General features: G+C 44.7%; 1 protein-coding gene across 2 annotated transcripts in view; it reads right to left on the reverse strand.

Annotated features, from left to right (window-relative positions):
- The window catches only part of lnx2b (ligand of numb-protein X 2b), an 84,322-nt gene that overhangs the window by 2,614 nt on the left and 61,805 nt on the right, over positions 1-19,903 (reverse strand). For both annotated transcript variants that reach the window (XM_085999556.1, XM_085999563.1), the window contains exons 4-8: positions 17,869-18,065; positions 15,820-16,194; positions 14,635-14,790; positions 12,711-12,885; positions 35-257 (exon numbers count right to left, since the gene is read on the reverse strand). In XM_085999556.1, coding sequence (XP_085855682.1) covers positions 35-257; positions 12,711-12,885; positions 14,635-14,790; positions 15,820-16,194; positions 17,869-18,065 — 1,126 coding nt within the window. The remainder of the gene's footprint in view (positions 1-34; positions 258-12,710; positions 12,886-14,634; positions 14,791-15,819; positions 16,195-17,868; positions 18,066-19,903) is intronic.

A 19,903-nucleotide genomic window follows, 5' to 3' on the forward strand; every position in this document is an offset into this window, starting at 1 on the left:
TATGCACTTACTACTTTGATAGAACAGTCCTCACCTTGGTAACCCAAGCCACATGACCCATAACGGGGACCAATCATAATCGTTCTCCTTGCCTGCCTCCAAAAGCTCCTCTGCTGCTGATGACATCTCCATGTTGGGGAATTCCAGGACCCTCAGCACCACTGTAGAGGAGGCTGCATTTAACTTGAGAACAGACACTGCTTCATTGTAACTCAGTTGCGTGAGGTCCACTCCATTTATGCTCAGCAGCACATTTCCTATGACAGAAAATATTTGACCCATTTCAATGCCACAAAGCAGAAATTACCAACTTTACTAGAGTAAATGTTATCACTGATATTTAAAGAAAAATAAACCATTACAAAGTGCCATTAATGTTTTCTCTTTCTCTCCTGTTGGCACTCTCTCATGTGGGATATGGTTGGCGTATGAGGAAAGGTTGAGTAGGTTGGGCCTCTACTCATTGGTGTTCAGAAAAATGAGAGGCGATCTTATCGAAACATATAAGATTGTGAGGGGGATTGATCGGGTGGATGCGGGGAGGATGTTTCCACTGATGGGGGCATAATCTTAGAATAAGGGGCTGCCCTTTCAAAACTGAGATGAGGAGAAACTTCTTTACTCAGAGGGTAGTAAATCTATGGAATTTGCTACCTCAGAGAGCTGTGGAAGCTGCAACATTAAATAGATTTAAAACGGGGATAGACAGTTTCCTAGCAGATATGGGAATTAGGGGTTACAGGGAGAGGGCAGGGAAGTGGACGTGAGTCTAGGTTCGGATCAGCCGTGATCCTATTGAATGGCGGAGCAAGCCTGATGGGCCGTCTCCTACTTCTTATGTAGACAAGTGCTGGTTGTCCAATTAGACATTCTTCACGTGCGAGCCCAGACACCAACAGGTGATTTTAACCTAACCCAGCTGACAAGAAACTGACCGGATCAGATCAGGTGCCCCATTTTACACTCCGCCCAATCCGATTCTATCGGTTTTCTGCCGGGCAGAAATTACTCCCAAAAGCCAGTAGGCTATTCACCTTAGGCTCAACCTACTCTACATTTCCAGCAAGGGTTGCCAGCCAGTGATCAGCAGAAGGGACTCGAACTGAGTTTCCCTGCCCTAGCCCAGGGGTTTAGATGCCAATTGCAACACTCCTACCGTGGCCGCAGCACCGGAGACCTTTCTGGTAATTATGTCTCAGCTATTATTGGCTGAGCCATCAATTTGTTTTAAAATTTAACGAGCAATAAAAACATTAAAGGAAATTGACCGGCAGGAAGTCTGACAACATGAGTTGTCCATGAAACACAGCAACCGTCACCTTTAGGAGTGCAGAAAAATTGGAAAGAACAAAAGCTTCAACTGATGTTGCAATAAACACACAAGGCAAAGGGAATTCATGAACGGCCTCTTCTATTCAAATGGATTGTATTCTGATGGACACACAAACACCAATCAGCACTGTAGTAGTAGTCAAACAATGGAGTTTGCAGTCATTTTGCCCACTGTCCCTTTAAGGTCCATTGACTTGGTGGATGTTAAATTCACAGTGCTAAGATTACGTGCAGTCTGAGGAACAAACCACATTATTACATCTTTCTGCAACATGGAAAACATTTGGCGATTAAAATTCAACATTCTTTCACCCATGTTTTGGGGCGATAAATGAAGGATCGGATACTAATTTTGAGTCACGCTCTACCCATACCTGATCTCCCCTGGAAGTGCGCCAGCTGCCAAATTGGTAGCGGGCAAGTTCCAGGTGTATAGGGGCCCTGATAATCAGGATCCTAATGCCGATTGTGAAATCCAGATTAAAATTAGTCTACAAATGGGTAGGGTGCTCCTCCTGGCTCCACCAAAAAATACTGCGGGCTTCGGGGCTGGGGCTCACCCTTCATCTCCTACCCGCGGACCCAGGTTCAACCCCACCCGCCCCAGGACCTACCTGCAGACCCAGGCTCACCCACCCCCCTCCCCACCATCCCAGGACCTACCCAGACTCACCCTTCGCCTCTGCCCCAGGACCCATCTGCGGGCCCAGCCCTGGCTAACCCTCCTGCTGCCCCAGGACCTACCTGCGGGCCCAGGCTCCCCCTCCCCCTCTCCCTGGACCTACCTGTGGGCCCGGGCTCACCCTCCATCTCCCCCATCCCAGGACCCACCCGTGGGCCGGCTCATAATAAATGTGAGTCACTGCAGATATTAACTGTAATAAGAGGACAGCCTTCATTTCATTGACACAGCTAGCCAAGAAAAGGGGTAGAAACCAGGTAGTGCTTGTGACAGGTTGAGCTGCCCTCAGAATACAAGCTTTCTGAAAATTAGAATTTATTACATCTCTTCCTCTGCTACACAATTCCCTCAAGTCCCCTGCACAGAAACCCAGTCTGAAAATAAGTCAAGGACACACAGATGTAGGAAAGGAGATTCGCAACAGCCTTCCAATTTACAAACAGCCTTGTGATATTGCAATGGCTTCAATTCGTACGAGCTGAAAATACTTTTGCTGAACAAAGAAGCTATTTCTGACTGAGTTCAATTCAGAAAATATTTGAGAAGCTTTTACACCTCTAACCAGTAAATACCAGGGTGCAACAAAGGCTGTCTTTCAGTTTTCAAACTTCAAGTTATGTTTAAATGTCATTTTTTGATTTCATTATAATAATTGTTTATCTCTGTGCAGATAATTGGCATTGATAAAAATCCAAATATTAAAAAAATGGCATATTTCCTCATCGCACATCAGAAGACATGTGCAAAATTTGTTTAAAAGGTATAGATGAGATTTAAAAAAGACTACTGTATTAGCTGAACCACACAGAGCAGGAAATCCCATGTATAATCCCTGGTCTATGCAGAGTTAGCCGATTTTAGTGAGGCATGTGGTAAGAAAGCTAGAATTGGCTTGTGTCTCTACGTTATGGAAGGGAAATTGAGCTAGAGTTCCCACTCCTGATCCCTATCCTGCGGTCTCTAATGGAAGTGCAGGTGTTTGTACATTGGGTGAGCACAGGCTGGAACTCTGCTGCGATGTGCCCCCTACAGTTAATATCTTGCTGACAATTACTGTCTTAAGTTTGCACATAAAGAATGACCACTTGAACAAGGTACAGGGGGACAAACACCACTTGTGGAAATATATCTCAGTAAAAAGAGTTAATGCCTTCAAGAGAGAAGGGGAGAGTACACGGGTTGATTACATTCTGCCCGGACACAGGAGTTAGGTAGTGATTCACTGCTTAAACTGCAAACGTAGCAGAAAATGAATGCACACAGCCACGGTAACACAACCAAAATCCTCCATACATCTAAAAATGTGCCATGATGCTGTACCACGTACACTGTAGACTATGAATGTAATGTATGTCAATGTATTTTTTGAAGAGGTAACAGAGAGTAGACAAGGGTAATGCAGATGATGTAATTTATCTAGGATTTTCAAAAGGCCTTCGATAAGGTACCACATAATAGACTAATGAATAAGGTCAGAGCTTGCGGAGTCAGGGGGGGACAAGTAGCAGAATGGATAACTAGCTGGCTTCAAGACAGAAAGCAGAGAGATGGGGTAAAGGTTAGCTATTCAGAGTGGCAAAAGGTGGGAAGCGGTGTGCCACAAGGATCAGTGCCGGGACCACTGTTGTTCACAATTTATATTAACAATTTAGACTTTGGAATCAAAAACACAATTTCTAAATTTGCAGATGACACCAAATTGGGGGTGAGGAATAGTCAATACTGAAGGGGACTACAACAAATTACAAGATGACATTAATAAACTTGAAGAATGGGCATATAATTGGCAAATAAAAAAATCACGGGATTGGGGGTAATATTCTGGCATGGATAGAGGATTGGCTATCTAACAGAAGGCAGAGAGTTGGGATAAATGGTTCATTATCAGACTGGCAATCAGTAACTAGTGGTGTTCCGCAGGGGTCAGTGCTGGGTCCCCAACTCTTTACAATCTATATTAACGATTTGGAGGAGGGGACCGAGTGTAACATATCAAAGTTTGCAGATGATACTAAGATGGGAGGGAAAGTAGTGAGTGAGGAAGACATAAAAAACCTGCAAGGGGACATAGACAGGCTAAGTAAGTGGGCAGAGATTTGGCAGATGGAATACAATACTGGAAAGTGTGAGGTTATGCACTTTGGCAGGAAAAATCATAGAGCAAGTTATTATCTTGATGGCAAGAAACTGGAAAATACTGAAGTACAAAGGGATCTGGGGGTCCTGGTGCACGAAACGCAAAAGGTTAGTATGCAGGTGCAGCAAGTGATTAAGAAGGCCAATGGAATGTTGGCTTTCATTGCTAGGGGGATAGAATATAAAAATAGGGAGGTATTGCTTCAGTTGTACAAGGTATTGGTGAGACCGCACCTGGAATACTGCGTACAGTTTTGGTGTCCATACTTAAGAAAGGACATACTTGCTCTCGAGTCAGTACAAAGAAGGTTCACTCAGTTAATCCCGGGGATGAGGGGATGGACATATGAGGAGAGGTTGAGTAGATTGGGACTCTACTCATTGGAGTTCAGAAGAATGAGAGGCGATCTTATTGAAACATATAAGATTGTGAAGGGGTTGGATCGGGTGGATGCGGGGAGGATGTTCCCGATGATGGGTGAAACTAGAACTAGGGGACATAGTCTTAGAATAAGGGGCTGCTCTTTCAAAACTGAGATGAGGAGGAACTACTTCACTCAGAGGGTGGTAGGTCCATGGAATATGCTGCCCCAAAAAGCTGTAGAAGCTACATCATTACATAAATTTAAAACAGAAATAGACAGTTTCCTAGAAGTAAAGGGAATTAAGGGTTATGGGGAGCGGGCAGGAATTTGGACATGAGTCTAGGTTCGGATCGGTCATGGCCCTGTGGGTAGCGGAGCGGGCCCAGGGGCCGTGTAGCCTGATCCTGCTCTTATTTCGTGTGTCTAATTCTGTTAGATTCAGGGGATGGTTCTGTGATAGTGGATTGGCGGTTAGGATCAGATCAGCCATGATCTTATTGACTGGCGGAGCAGGCTCGAGGGGCCGATTGGCCTACTCCTGCTCCTATTTCTTATGTTCTTATGTTCTTAAATGAAATTCAACACAGATGGAGGCACGGTGGCATAATGGTTAGCACTGTTGCCTCACAGCGCCAGGGACCCGGGTTCAAATCTGGCCTCGGGCGACTGTCTGTGTGGAGTTTGCACATTCTCCCTGTGTCTGCGTGGGTTTCCTCCGGGTGCTCCGGTTTCCTCCCACAGTCCAAAGATGTGCAGGTTAGGTTGATTTGGCTATGATAAATTGACCCTTAGTGTTAGGGGATTAAATACGTGGGGTTACGGGGATAGTGTGGGATATGTGTCGGTGCAGGCTCGATGGGCCGAAATAGCCTCTATCTGCACTGTAGATTCTGTGATAAATGTGAGGTATCACATTTTGGTAAGAAAAATGAGGAGGTCATAGATTACTTGGAAAATACAAATCTAAGTGGGGTCGGAACATAGGAACAGGAGTAGGCCATTCAGCCCCTTGAGTCTGTTCCGCCATTCAAGGAGATCATGGCTGATCTGCGATCTAACGCCATATACCCGCCTTTGGCCGATATCCCTTAATACCTTTGGCTAATAAAAAGCTACCAATCTCAGATGTAAAATTAACAATTGATCTAGCACCAATTGCCATTTGTGGAAGAGAGTTCCAAACTTCTACCAGCCTTTGTGTGTAAAAGTGTTTCCTAATTTCACTCCTGAAAGGTCTGGCTCTAATTTTTAGACTATGCCCCCTAGTCCTAGAATCCCCAACCAGCGGAAATAGTTTCTCTCTATCTACCCTGTTGTGTATGTACCTTTAAGAGAAGAACTGATTTATACTGCAGTACCAGCAGTGACCACACCTGTATAAAAAGCCATAGCAGGCTTCTGTAAGTCAGTCTCAAGTTTACCCTCTGTTCAGTAAATACCTGTTTTATTGTTCTCCTGCAGTCTGTGTATTATTGATACTCGGACACTACACTGGCGACGAGCAGGTTCGAACTCATCTGCAGGACTGCATCACCTCATGGGGATCTTTCCCTGAGAAGAAGCTTCTTGGAGGTCGAAGTCAGAGCAACGGGCATCAACTGCAGGCAACCGCCCAAGGATCCATCGGTGTTCAGAGAACTGCAGGAGAGGCTGTGAAGAGCTGGGCTTGGCTCCCCAGTCAAGGTGTTCCAGCAAATCGTGCTGGTAGCAGTTAGTGCGCTGACCCTTCCGGAATGCGGCGGGCTCGAGCTCAATCGAGCGTCTCTGCAAAGGGGCCGCGCAGCGTCGTCGGAAGGAAAGAGAGAGAGAGAGGGTGGAGCGCACAGGGCGCGGTCGGTGCTCAAGAACCGGGCAGCGTAGAGAAAATAAAACGAGGGGAAGGAAAAGTGAGACGCGCCGAAGCCGCAGGTCGCCGCCATTACCCTGTAGAACACTAGGAGCAGCGTGGCAGCAAGGGGAAGAAGGAAAAGTGCGGGAGGCGCCATTTTATTCCATTGGGGAAGAAGAAAAAGCGCGGGTGGCGCCATTTTAAATCACCCAAGTTGCCGAAGAGTGGCAGTATCACTGCTTTCAACAACGAGGTAGAAGACTGGACCATGTATGTGGAAAGAATTGAAGTGTACTGCAATGCCAATGAGGTGGCCAATGGAAAGAAGGCGTCGGTATTATTAAATTTGATGGGCGCGAGAACGTACGGCCTATTGCGGAATTTAATTACCCCAGCTAAACCAATGGAGAAAAGTTTTGAAGAGATTGTTAATATCTTACAGGAACACCTAAACCCTACACCCGCTGCTGATAGCAGAAAGATTCAAGTTCCATAAAAGAAACCAGCACAAAGATGAGAACAATGCTGACTATCTTACGGAACTACGCAAGTTATCGAAGCACTGCCAGTTCGGAGCAGGACTGGCAGACACCTTATGGGATAAGTTTGTCTGCAGGCTCCAGAGTGAAGGAACCCAGAAACGACTACTTTCGGAAAAGGACCTGACGCTAGAACAGGCTTTCAGCGTGGCAGTATCCTACGAAGCAGCAGCACGGGGAGCTGCGGAAATACAACAGAAACTACAAGAATACAGCGCTAACGAAATGGCGTATGGAGCAGAAAAGTGCTATCGCTGCGGCAGAACAACCCATGAGCAGAAGGACTGCTGGTTTAAGGACAAAGTATGCAGGCAATGTGGGAAAATGGGGCAGAAAAATGGGACATATAGCAAGAGTCTGCAGGTCGGGAAAGAAAACCAACACTACAAGAACTACTAAGGAAAAGTACAGGAAAGTAAAGAAATTGACAGACAGTAGTTCGGAAGATCAGGAGAGTGATAAGGACTCCGGGAGCAGGAGACTAAGTTGTCTAAAGTTACACAACGTGATCACAAAGGAGGATCACCGAACCATTTGGGTCACCCTCATGATAGCAGGGTCCCCAGTAAAGATGGAATTGGACACAGGATCAGCCCTAACTGTCATGAATCGACGAGACTATGAGCGGCTATTCTCACACATACCCTTGAAGGACATGTCCATTGTATTGAAGACATACACGGGGCAAAAAGTCTACCCCAGAGGAAAAATAAGGGTGCCAGTTAAATACAACGGCAAGGAAACACAGAAACTCTATCTATATATACTACCAGATGGAGGACCACCATTATTGGGACGTGAATGGATCCGAAAAATACAATTGGATTGGCATTCCATTCAGGCGCTAACTGTGACTGACAAAAAGGATGAAGACGTCACACCTGGACGACTGTCAAAAATTCTAACTGACGCGAAAGAGGTGTTCCAACAAGGACTTGGGACTCTAAAAGGAGTAACAGCAACGATAAAAATCGAAGATAACGGAAACCCAAAATTTTTTAGGGCCAGACCGGTACCGTACACGATCTGCCCAGCCGTTGAAGCAGAACTGGAGAGTCTGGAGCGTTCGGGTGTGCTGTCCAAGCTGGACTGGAGCGAGTGGACCACACCCATCGTTCCTGTAATGAAGAAATCATTGAGCAGCACGCCTGGGGAGTCGAAGAAGGTTCGCATCTGTGGGGACTTCAAGGTAACGGTGAACCCAGTCCTGCACACAGTACAATATCCACTTCCACGGATAGAAGATATTTTCACCTCACTATCTGGAGGGAAACGCTTTACGAAGATTGACCTGGCCCAAGCGTATCTACAAATGGAGGTGGAAGAAGCATCTAGGAAATACCTCACGATAAACACTCACAAAGGCCTTTACCAGTACAATCGACTGGTATTTGGGGTAGCATCAGCCCCGGCTATTTGGCAGAGGGCGATGGAACAAGTCCTGCAAGGGATCCCGGGGACCCAGTGTTATTTGGACGACATCCTGGTTACGGGCGAAAATGACAGTGAACACCTTGCCAACCTGGAGCAGGTGCTCACTAGATTGCAGGAATATGGGCTACGAGCCAACCGCCCCAAATGAGAGTTCTTCAGGAGACAAATCTCGTATTGTGGCCACATGATTGATGAGGAAGGGTTGCATAAGTCGCCAGACAAGATTGAGGCTGTAGTCAAGGCTCCAGCACCGGACAATGTGTCGCAACTGAGGTCGTTTCTCGGGTTGGTGAACTACTACCATAAGTTCTTGCCGAATTTATCTACAATTCTGCACCCACTGAACGCCCTGCTGCAAACTGGAGTAACATGGAAATGGTGTGATGAGTGTAAGCGTGCCTTTCAGAAATGTAAATGCCTAATCACTTCAAAAGAAGTATTGGCCCACTACAACCGATTCGGTTGGCATGTGAAGCGTCTCCCTACGGCATTGGAGCGGTGCTATCACACAAATTCCTTGACGGTTCAGAGAGGCCAATAGCCTTTGCGTCACGCTCGTTAACCTCAGCCGAGCGTAACTACACCCAGATTGACAGGGAGGCCCTCAGCCTGGTGTGGGGGGTGAAGAAGTTCAATCACTATCTGCACGGGCAGAAATTCACCCTACTGATTGATCATCAGCCCCTGGTCTCCATTTTTAACCCAAAGAAGGGCGTTCCGGTGATGATGGCGCAACGGCTGCAAAGATGGTCACTTTTTCTAGGGGCACATCAGTACGACATAGAGTACAAGGGTACGAAACAGCATGGAAACGCTGATGGGCTGTCGCGCCTACCATTGCCTACGGTAGAGGAAGCACCAGCAGTGGACACTGTTGAGATATTCCACGCGACCATAGTCAAATGTCTACCTGTTACAAACTCAAGTATAGAGAAGGAAACCCGAAATGACCCGACAGTCTCTCGGGTCTATGATTTGACAGCGAAGGGATGGCCAGCACATGGCGACTCACTGTTGCCAGCATTCTCGCCAAGGAGAGAACAGCTGTCAGTGTGCCGGGAGACCTTGATGTGTGGATCCCGAGTGGTAATTTCACCCAAGTTGAGAGACAGAGTGCTCAATGAGCTTCATGAGGGTCATCTGGGAGGGGTAAAAATGAAAAGCCTAGCCAGGGCTTATGTGTGGTGGCCGGGAATCGATAAACAAATCGAGGACATGACCAAGAGCTGCTCAGGATGCCAGAAAGTCCAAAATGCACCACCACAGGCCCCTCTACACCCATGGGAGTGGCCCTCATCTCCATGGCAACAGGTACACGTTGATTTTGCTGGTCCATTTATGGACTCAATGTTTCTAATCGCCGTGGATGCCCATTCGAAATGGCCAGAGGTCATCAAAATGTCCTCCACCACCACGGAGAAAACTATTGCAGTCCTACGGACCATCTTCGCCAGGAATGGCTTGCCAGAACAGATTTGCTCCGACAATGGGCCACGGTTTGTGTCCGAGGATTTCCGGAGGTTTCTGAGGAATAATGGGGTGAAACATTACACATCTGCCCCATATCATCCAGCCACAAATGGATTGGCTGAGAGGTTTGTTCAGACCTTTAAAAAGGCAATAAATGCGATGTATAACGATGACATACCACTACAACACAAGGTAGATAATTTCTTGTTTGCTTACCGGAATGCGACACATGCAGTCACCAACCAAGCTCCAGCCATAATATTCTTCAACCGAAGGCTAAGATGTCGCCTGGATTTGCTCAAACCAAACATAAGACGAGATGTTGAGGATAAGTAATTCCAGCACATCAATGAGAAGCCAACCAGGAGCTTCAAGATCGGGCAACCAGTCTTGGCCCGCGACTACCGAACAGACAAATGGCAGCCAGGAACGATATGCACGCAGCAGGGACCACTAATGTACACAGTGGACGTTGGAGAGAGCATCGTGAGACGCCATGCTGACCAGATTCTAGAGTCACAGGAACAAGCCAAACCCATACCACGAGCATGTGCACCTGGTAATGAACCAGAGGTACAGATTGCGTCTACCTCCGAAGCAGTGGTATTGGAAGCGGACGAACCAACCAATGACAATGAGCCAGAATCGACTCCGCCGCAAGAACAGAATACTCGAGAAAGGCGCTATCCAGTCAGAATCAGGAAGCCTCCTCAAAGACTGAACTTATAAATAATTATTTCAGTTGATGTATATAGTACCGAGAAAATTGTAATTGTAATTAGTTATTAAATGAATGTTATGTACTGTTTATCTAAAAGGGGAGGAATTGTTGTGTATGTACCTTTAAGAGAAGAACTGATTTATACTGCAGTACCGGCAGTGACCACACCTGTATAAAAAGCCATAGCAGGCTTCTGTACATCAGTCTTAAGTTTACCCTCTGTTCAGTAAATACCTGTTTTATTGTTCTCCTGCAGTCCGTGTATTATTGATACTCGGACACTACATACCCTACCTGTTCCCTTTAAGATCTTGAAAGCAGAAGAGCAAAGGGATCTCGGAGTACAAAAATCACTGAAAGTAGTGACACAGCCATAAAAAAGTAAACCAGACACTAGGGTTTATTTTTTTAATTTTTTTTTTTTATTTTTTTTAAAAAGAGGGATAGAATTAAAAAGTAGTGAAGTTATGCTAAACCTGTATTGAACCTTGGTTAGACCACACTTAGAGTACTGTGTGCAATTCTGGTCACCATATTATAAAAAGGATATAGAGGCACTGGAGAGGGTGCAAAAAAGATTTACAAGGATGATACCAGAAATGCAAGGGTACACCCATCAGGAAAGGATGTTCAGGCTGGGTCTCTTCTCTTGGAGAGAAGGCTGAGGGGTGATGTAATAGAGATCTTTAAAATTATGAAAGGTTTTGATAGAGTAGATACAGAGAGTGTTTGCACTTGTGGGGAAGAGCAAAACTACATGCCGTCAATATAAGATAGCCACCAAGAAATCAAATAGGGAATTCAGAAGAAACTTCTTTACCCAGAGAGAGTGGTGAGAATGTGGAACTCGCTGCTACAGCGAGTGGTTGAAGTGAATACATTAAATCATAGAAACATAGAAGATAGGAGTAGGCCATTCGGCCCCTCAAGCCTGTTCTGCCATTTAATGAGATCATGGCTGATCATCCAAATTCAGTACCTGTCCCTGCTTTCTCCCCATATCCCTTGATCCCTTTAGCTTTAAGAAATATATCTAACTCCTTCTTGAATATATTTAATGAATTGGCCTCAACTGCCTTCTGTGGTAGAGAATTCCACAGGTTCACCACTCTCTGGGTGGAAAAAATGCCTCCTCATCTCAGTTCTAAATGGCTTACCCTTTATCCTTAGACTGTGATCCCTGGTTCTGGACTCCCCCGCCATCAGGAACATCCTTCCTGCATCTAGTCTGTCTAGTCCTGTTAGAATTTTATACGTTTCAATGAGATCCCCTCTCATTCTTCTAAACTCCAGCGAATATAAGCCTAATCGACCCAATCTCTCCTCATATGTTATTCCTGCCATCCCAGGTATCAGTCTGGTGAATCTTTGCTGCACTCTCTCCATGGCAAGAACATCCTTCCTCAGATAAGGTGACCAAAACTGCACACAATACTCAAGGTGTGGTCTCACCAAGGCCCTGTACAACTGCAGCAAGACAGCCTTGCTCCTGTTCTCAAATCCTCTTGCTATGAAGGCCAACATACCATTTGCCTTCTTAACCGCCTGCTGCACCTGCATGCTTACCTTCAGCAACTGGTGCACAAGGACACCCAGGTCTTGTTGCACTTCCCGTTTTCCCAATCTATTGCCATTCAGATAATAATCTGCCTTCCTGTTTTTGTCACCGAAGTGGATAGCCTAGCATTTATCCACATTATACTGCATTTACCATGCATCTGCCCAATCACCCAACCTGTCCAAATCATACTGGAGGTTCTCTGCATCCTCCTCACAGCACACACGCCCACCCAGTTTTGTGTCATCTGCAAACTTGGAGATATTACATCTAGTTCCCTCATCTAAATCATTAATATATATTGTGAATAGCTGGGGTCCTAGGACCGATCCCTGCGGTACCCCACTAGTCACTGCCTGCCACTTGGAAAAAGACCCATTTATTCAAACTCTGCTTCCTGTCTGCCAACCAGTTCTCTATCCAAGAATAGTACAGATGCATTAAAGGGGAGGCTAGATAAGCATATGAGGGAGGAGGGAATGGAGGGTTATAATGATAGATTTAGATGAGAAAAGATGGGAGGAGGCTCGAGTGGAGGATAAACGGCAGCATGGACTGGTTGGGCCGAATGGCCTGTTTTTGTGCCGTATATCCTACGTAATCCTATATTATAACCAAGAACAAATAGACTAAAAATAAAATTACCTTTTTTGATTCTGCGATCCCTGTAGAGACAACCAACAGGCTGGATGCTGGTCACATAAATCGGAACCTTATATTTATTTTCACGGCCGCCTGAAATAGTTATTCCCAGAGACTCGCGAGATTCCTTTCTCACTGGAACCGTCTTCTCCAGGCACATTGAAGCCTGTGATAGATCCTTAGGGGAAATAACAGTATTGTTAGAGGGAAAACAGTAAAACTGCAGATGTTTACCTCATGGGGAGTTAGCTAATTTGATGTTAAAGATAGTACTTTGGCCTCATTTGCACTTCAAAATTCATTAAAAGATTAGACATTGTTGCTCGAGTTTCATTAGTTCTTGGAATTATGTTGTTGGGAACTTTTAAAAAGTGGAAGCTAAAGGTTGACGGGAAATTATGTATTTTGCCATCCAATAATTAAGAAAGGAAGCCTCCTCCTCCCCAAATCGGGGGAACAGCATAGGACAGACCATAGGGTATCAACAGTCTAGGGCTTCAATTAAGGAACTAATCTAATCCACGTAGTTATTCCACCCCCCCCCCGCCCTTTTAAATGGAATTTTCCTTCCCCCTTTAATTGACCATATTCTATTTTCCACTGAAATGATTGGGATGTAACTTGCTCCCAGGCCTTTAGCCCGCTCACAACTGGCCACCAGGCAGAGACTGGATGGTAGACCTCGGTCCCATTTTCCCGCTCTTCAGTCGATGAAGCCACCACGTGGAGAAGCTGCAGGTGCGAGCCTACATCTTTTCACAATGAACACTGGTGGTAGACCAAAGTGCCGTGCGACACTGATCCTTATGCAGGGTTTGCGAGCTAAGCATAAACCGATAAATGGAACACAACTGGGGCCTTCTCACATTACGGTCATGAGCAAACTGGTTTCATTCACACAACAGACTAAAAGCAAAATCTAAGAGCAGGCATGTTAATACAGATGTACTCATTTTTCATTATGTCTACATATGATATTGTCACAACGGAGACAGAATGGCGGAGAGGAAATCATTTGGTCCTCAGGGTGTCATTAAAGAACAAAGAGACGTCATCAGTGACTGTGAACTGCCAGCATTTTCAGTGCTCTTAAGTTTTTTCTCACGACAAAACTTGCCTGGAATTCAGAGTCAACAAATAGATATACTTCTTATTGCATTGGTTTCATTCATCTTGGCAGGAAGACCAAACCTTGATTTACATTTGTTTTGTTTCACTGGGAGTAGCTGAAGAGAGCAGACCTAAAAAGTAACTGTAACTTTTTCATAATACTTTGCCTCAAAATAAATCACTCGAACCACCATTAATCATCTTCCAAATTATCCTCCAGAATATTTGGAGAACAAAGCCTTGTTCAAGCCACAGACTCGGTCCACAGCTCACTAACACTAATCTCCTTTTATTTGACATTAAATCAACCTCACAGCCCAAGGAAGATTAAATTCAATTTAATTTTTGTACTCTACTTGTCTTCATTTTCATGCCTAAGGCATTGATATAAAATATACACAAGACCAGGTTTATTCACCAATTTCCATTTTGACAGGAGCAATGGAGGTTCAGTGTTATACTATTGTTTTTAATATAAACAAAAATACAGGCCTAATTGAGAAAATATTATATATATTAAACCAGGATTAAATTACCACAGTTTCAGATTCCTCTTCAGACTGCAAAATCGGGGATTAATCTGCAGTTCAATAATTCTCACACTCTCCCACCCATTCTAAATCTCAGGTGATTCTCCAAAAATTCCTACATTCTGAAAATAAGGAAATTCTCCTCTGTACTAGGTTAGCTGTTGTCAGAACACTTGCTTTGTTTGGTCTTTCAACTGTCAGTGGAGTGGGTACAGAACTCCTTGGTGGAAAGCCCACACAAGTGGCAGTCATTCACCGTTACAACATTCCTGTACTGTACTTCTTACCTTTTGGTAGTGAGAGCGCCGGCGGCAGTGATGCTGCAGTGATTTATTGCGATGACGTGGTGGGCTGCTGTTACTCGATCCAGCTTCCTCGATTATTTCAGGGCTTTGTTGATCAGAGCATCTCTGGATCGCAAAGTTAACATTTCCCTCACTGGACTAGAGTGATGAACAGCAATTGGTTCATTTATTTCACACACAATTGAATCAGAATTTTTTTTCGACTTTTAGGTTGAAATACATTTGCAGCAAGACGACCATGTCATTCACAGGATAATGTCAGCCCGAGAGTACCACCTCTGCTCAATTGAATGGGTTCATGCTGGGTATCTAGGGTGGACATGGCTAATTGAACAAAATTCCATCAGCCACTGACAGATGTTTTATCCCTATTACAAGATTTGTTGCCTATTTGTATTCAGAACATAGCATTGATCACAAGATAGATACAGCCTAGTTCATCTAGAAAGGCCATCTAACACCCATTCCCCCCAATCACAGCAGCATCCACCTGCTTTTAAACAATTCCAAGGTTTTCACCTCCACTGAAATCTGATTTACTGCTACATACGACATGGACAGGCCTGTATAATTATTAAAACTACTAGGCCTATTGCTTTAATGGAATGATGATCAATCCTGTGGGTTATTTTCCTCCCCTTTGGGGGAAGTGCCTGGTCTGCATTCAGCAACTCCTCAGGAAAACAGGTTTGAAATCAGAATTTCACCATGTTGGGAACGGTGAATTCAGATTCACATCCGATCCCGCCACTCTGCAATGTTTTGGTGTGTGCCTGGGAGTGACCCTCGAGTAAGGGACTGCTTTGGCTTGTAGCCACCGACAAAAAGTTAGCCCAAAAAAACACACTGGTTTAGTGGAACTCAAGTATCAGGGGACACACTTAAAAATTAGGAAATTGGGAGTAGGAGAAGTCCAATAATCTAGTGGAATAAGTTACCAGCGAAGGCCGTTAAATTTAACAGTATAAATGGTTTCAAGAGGAAATTGGATTTGCTTCTGAGGTGGGGGTTGGTGGGGGGGGGGGAGGAGGAAAAAAGGAGAGAGAGAAAGCAAATATCAAGGAATATGATAAAAGTTAAAAGGAATGAACTTGTTTGGTCTTAAATGGCCTATTCCGAGTTAAGAACAGAAGAATTTTTAGGAAGATACATCCTCCCTGAAAGTACCTGGATTATTTGTGCTGCAATCTCTGGGGTTCCATTTTTGAGGTCCTGCTGATTAATCATAAGCACTTTATCATTATTGCGCAGCTTTCCATCCCGAGCAGCCAAGCCACCGGCCAGAAGATCCAGAATAAACACTCCAGGCTCATCCGCCTTCCGAATTAGTTTAATGCCTAGCGGCTCGCTTCGGTCTCTTTTATGCAAGGTTACATGCAGAGTCTGCTTGTGTGTGTTGTTGCTGCTGCTCCTTTCTTGTGAAGATCCTCGAATGGCAAAGCCTCTTTCTTGGAGCACTGTGAGCCGCGATAGAGAGCTGGGCTGCCGCAGTATGCCGATGGCATAGCTATGTAGGACACTGGTGATATTTACACCATTCACCTGCGAGGAACAGGATATGATTAAGAACCAGATTGCACGCATTCAGTATGCCTGACCGAAGAGTTAGTAACATTATTGTACCCGTATCGGGAAGTGAGCAGCAAAACCCTTCAACCTCAGCGATTTTAACTCCCAAACCTCATCTGCTTGTCCCTGGTTAGCTGGCAGCTTGTAACAGGTGGGGAAGGGGCAGCTGGCAGGAGCATAACTTTGGGCAGCAGGAGGCAGCGATACCGCCGACTGGGACCGAAGGAATGGTCGATGGCACTCGGGCAAATCACAGGGAGGGGTTTCGTTTAGGAAGAGGGGGAAGGCGCCCAGGCAGCGGAGGCCTAAAGCGTCCTTTGTGGGGCCTGGAGGAGCACTCCCGCTGGAAGAGACATTAATCTTAGACAACCAAATGATAAAAGTCTCATTAATAATATAGTACATACAAAACAGCCCATGGTATTAGTACAAACCGTTGATATTGAAAGTGGAAGAATTAATACAGGTGGAGTTGGTGCTTGAGGGGTTTGGAAGAAGGTTCATTATTCGGACTGAGTGAGCTTCACTTTGTACCAAAGTGTGCTATAAAAAAATGGCACAGATCTAGGTATAAAGGGAAATTTAGGACAGATGATGTCAGGAAGTATTTCTCTATACAGAGGTTAAACAGCTGGAATGGGTACCAGCAATATAACTGGGACCAGGACACTGGACTCATTTAAAAACAGCTGGATGCTGTTTTGGGAAGATAGTAGGGTTATTATTCTGGAAGGAGGAGACCAAATGGGCTGAAGAACATTTGCCATCCAGCGACATAAGCTCGGAATGCTTGACGAAACAAACTGAAAGGCCCATTAGTTTCCATAATGTTAATGTCACCGTGGCTCAGTGGGAGCATTATCTACTAACTTAGAAAATTGCAGGTTGAAGCCCCACTCCAAGATGTGAGCATATAAATTGAGGCCAACACTTCAATGCAGGGAGCGCTGCATCAACACATCAATTGTTTCAATCACAGCCAGCAGGAATCGGACATTTGTCTTTGCACAGATACAGATTGATTCGCGAACATAAGATGTAATCAGACTGGTTTTCTTTGCAATTTATATTTTTGCAATCATGTGAGTGAGGTCAACAATTCTCACACTTTGGTCATCCTGTTTCAGTATCCAACACTTGTAGCTCAAGTATATCGCAGCCAGATGCTCTACAAGCAACAATATTTCCCACCCCCAGCCTCAGAAGAACAACTCCGACTGTACACTTCACCTTTCCCCATGACAGCCAACCTCATGATTTCTGAGCAAAATTGGCACTTCTACCCAATTATGGGTCGTATTGTCCTTTGGGCCGGTAGCCACAAGGAAGGAGGCGGAGGCTGTTTAAACACATCTCACACAGGGCCTTCACAGCCATCAGAAAGAGGAGTCTTTTATCCCATTAATCTGTGCTGCCCTTGAACCACATCCCAGCAGCGAAATGAAAGCCTGCCGACCCACTGCACCGCCCACTTTCCTCCCTGAGCAGATGCTTTTTTGAAAGCGCTTCACACTCTAAAATCTAATATGACACAAACAACCTTAGTCTCCGTCAATAATTAAAAAGGGATGACACCTGAGGCTTTACAAGTTACGCTGTGCATCTTATCAGATTCATAAACAGCACTATTGGCGGCTAGCCAGTTACCTCTGTTATATGGTCTCCAGGTGCAAGCTTTCCATTTCTAGCAACAATGCTGTCACGAAGAATCTCCTGAATCACAATGTTACACAGTGGTGTATCTTTACCGCCAACTATTTGAATTCCCAGCTCCTCCTGAGGATCCATGCGATGAAGTTCAACAACAGTAGTTTCTGCTAAAAGGCTGGACAATCGAGGCAAGTCTGCAACAAAAAGAAAACCCACATCAGTTTCAGTCTATCTGGCAGATCAAGCTAAAATTAACCACCCATTAAATTGATCCATTGTTGCCACGAGTATTTTAGTAAAGTGTAACGGTGGGTGTGAAATAAATCCACTGGAGGTGCAAAAACATCCAGAAGTAAAAATGAAAAGACAAACTTGCACCTATATAGTGTCTTTCACGTCCTCAGGGTGCCCCAAAGCGCGCAACAGACAATGAAAGTACTTTTTGAAGTGTAGTCACTGTTGGAATGGAGGAAACGCAGCAGCCAATTTACATACAGCAAGCTCCCACAAACAACATTGCGACAATGACCAGGTAATGTTTTTTTTTATAAACGTGATGTTGGTTGAGGGATAGCCATGACAGCAGGGAGAACTCTCCTTCGAAATAGTGACATGGGATCTTTTACGTCCACCCAAGAGGGCTTTAGTTTAACATCTCATCCTGACAGATCGAACCTCTGACACTGCAGCACTCCCTCAGTACTGCACTAGAATGTCAGCCTAGATTTTGTGCTCAAGTTTCTGGAATGGGACTTGAACCTTCTGACTCAGGCGAGAGTGCTACCAATGAGCCACATAGCTTTTCCAGACTTGATTTGTATCAGAGAGCATTGCGAGCTTATAATAGTAGGGTGACATACCAGTGACGACAGGTCGAGCTGCTGGCGGGAAGAGTAATTTGATGCAATAAATTAAAGTTACTACATATACAGCTTTTTGGTATAACATTAAAGCATATTAGTTGAAGTGTAATGTTTCCTATTAAGTACTGATGGCAATACACTAAATTTAATCTAGGCTAGCACTGCGGTCCCTGCAGGCTATAGCATTTTGCAGCAACATATCCATAACAGAAAGGAAATGATTCCCCTTTGTTTTAGCTATGTTCACTGTATATATTAAGCTCATCTTCCTCACAGGATTCTATGCAGTTAGGCCCAAGTAGATAGATTTATGCAAATAGTGCACTATGTCTAGAACATTTTATTTCATTCACAAATGTTTAGGTTTCTTCCTTGCTGATACAAACACACACGCACAAGCACACACAGGAGAGTGGACAAGTTATCCTGTTCCCAATCCTCTGCACTATCACGGTTACTTTTTAGCGGTGAGGTATGGAATTTAAACAATCGAACAAGAACTAAGTTTCTCAGTTTAGAAATGTTCTGCTTTCGAAAGTATTGGATATTGCAAAGATGATAGACGGGGACATCAAATGGCAAATCACATATGGAAATGAGTCCGAAACAAAAACAGAAAATGCTGGAAACATCTGTGAACAAAGGGGGAAAAAAAAGTTCACATTTCAGGTATAACCCTTCAACAAGAGTAGAACATGCTGCTTGACCTGTCGAGTGTTTCCAGCATGTTCTGCTTTTGTTCAGATTTCCAAAACTCTGCAGTATTTTGTTTTATGGAATAACTCTGTTGACAGAATGAAGAAAATACTTTGAGCATTTTTAACAAATGGCCAAGGATATATTGCCCATACAGGTAGTGCGCACTCACTTCAGTGGCACTGGCAGTCGCAGAAACAACAGAAAGAACACAGCTCACACTGCAGGCTGTATGGGAATCCACAGAGTAGTGTGGAGCTTGAGAGGCTTCAACAGTGATGGTGACAATAAAGGTGCATCATCTGTTACTGTACTACTTTCACTAGCCTCCCCTTTGTACTTTCTCTCTGTTGCCAGGATTAACACCATGAACTCAGTGTGCAGGAATTACAGGTAACACCCTACTACTTCATAGAGCAGGACAAGAGTATCAAAGTGCCCCACTGCAGTGGATTTATTTTTTCTTGGATCAG

Source organism: Somniosus microcephalus, chromosome 1, assembly GCF_052327205.1.
Source record: "Somniosus microcephalus isolate GS21.2 chromosome 1, FLI_Smic_1.0, whole genome shotgun sequence".
Classification (NCBI taxonomy): Eukaryota; Metazoa; Chordata; class Chondrichthyes; order Squaliformes; family Somniosidae; genus Somniosus; species Somniosus microcephalus.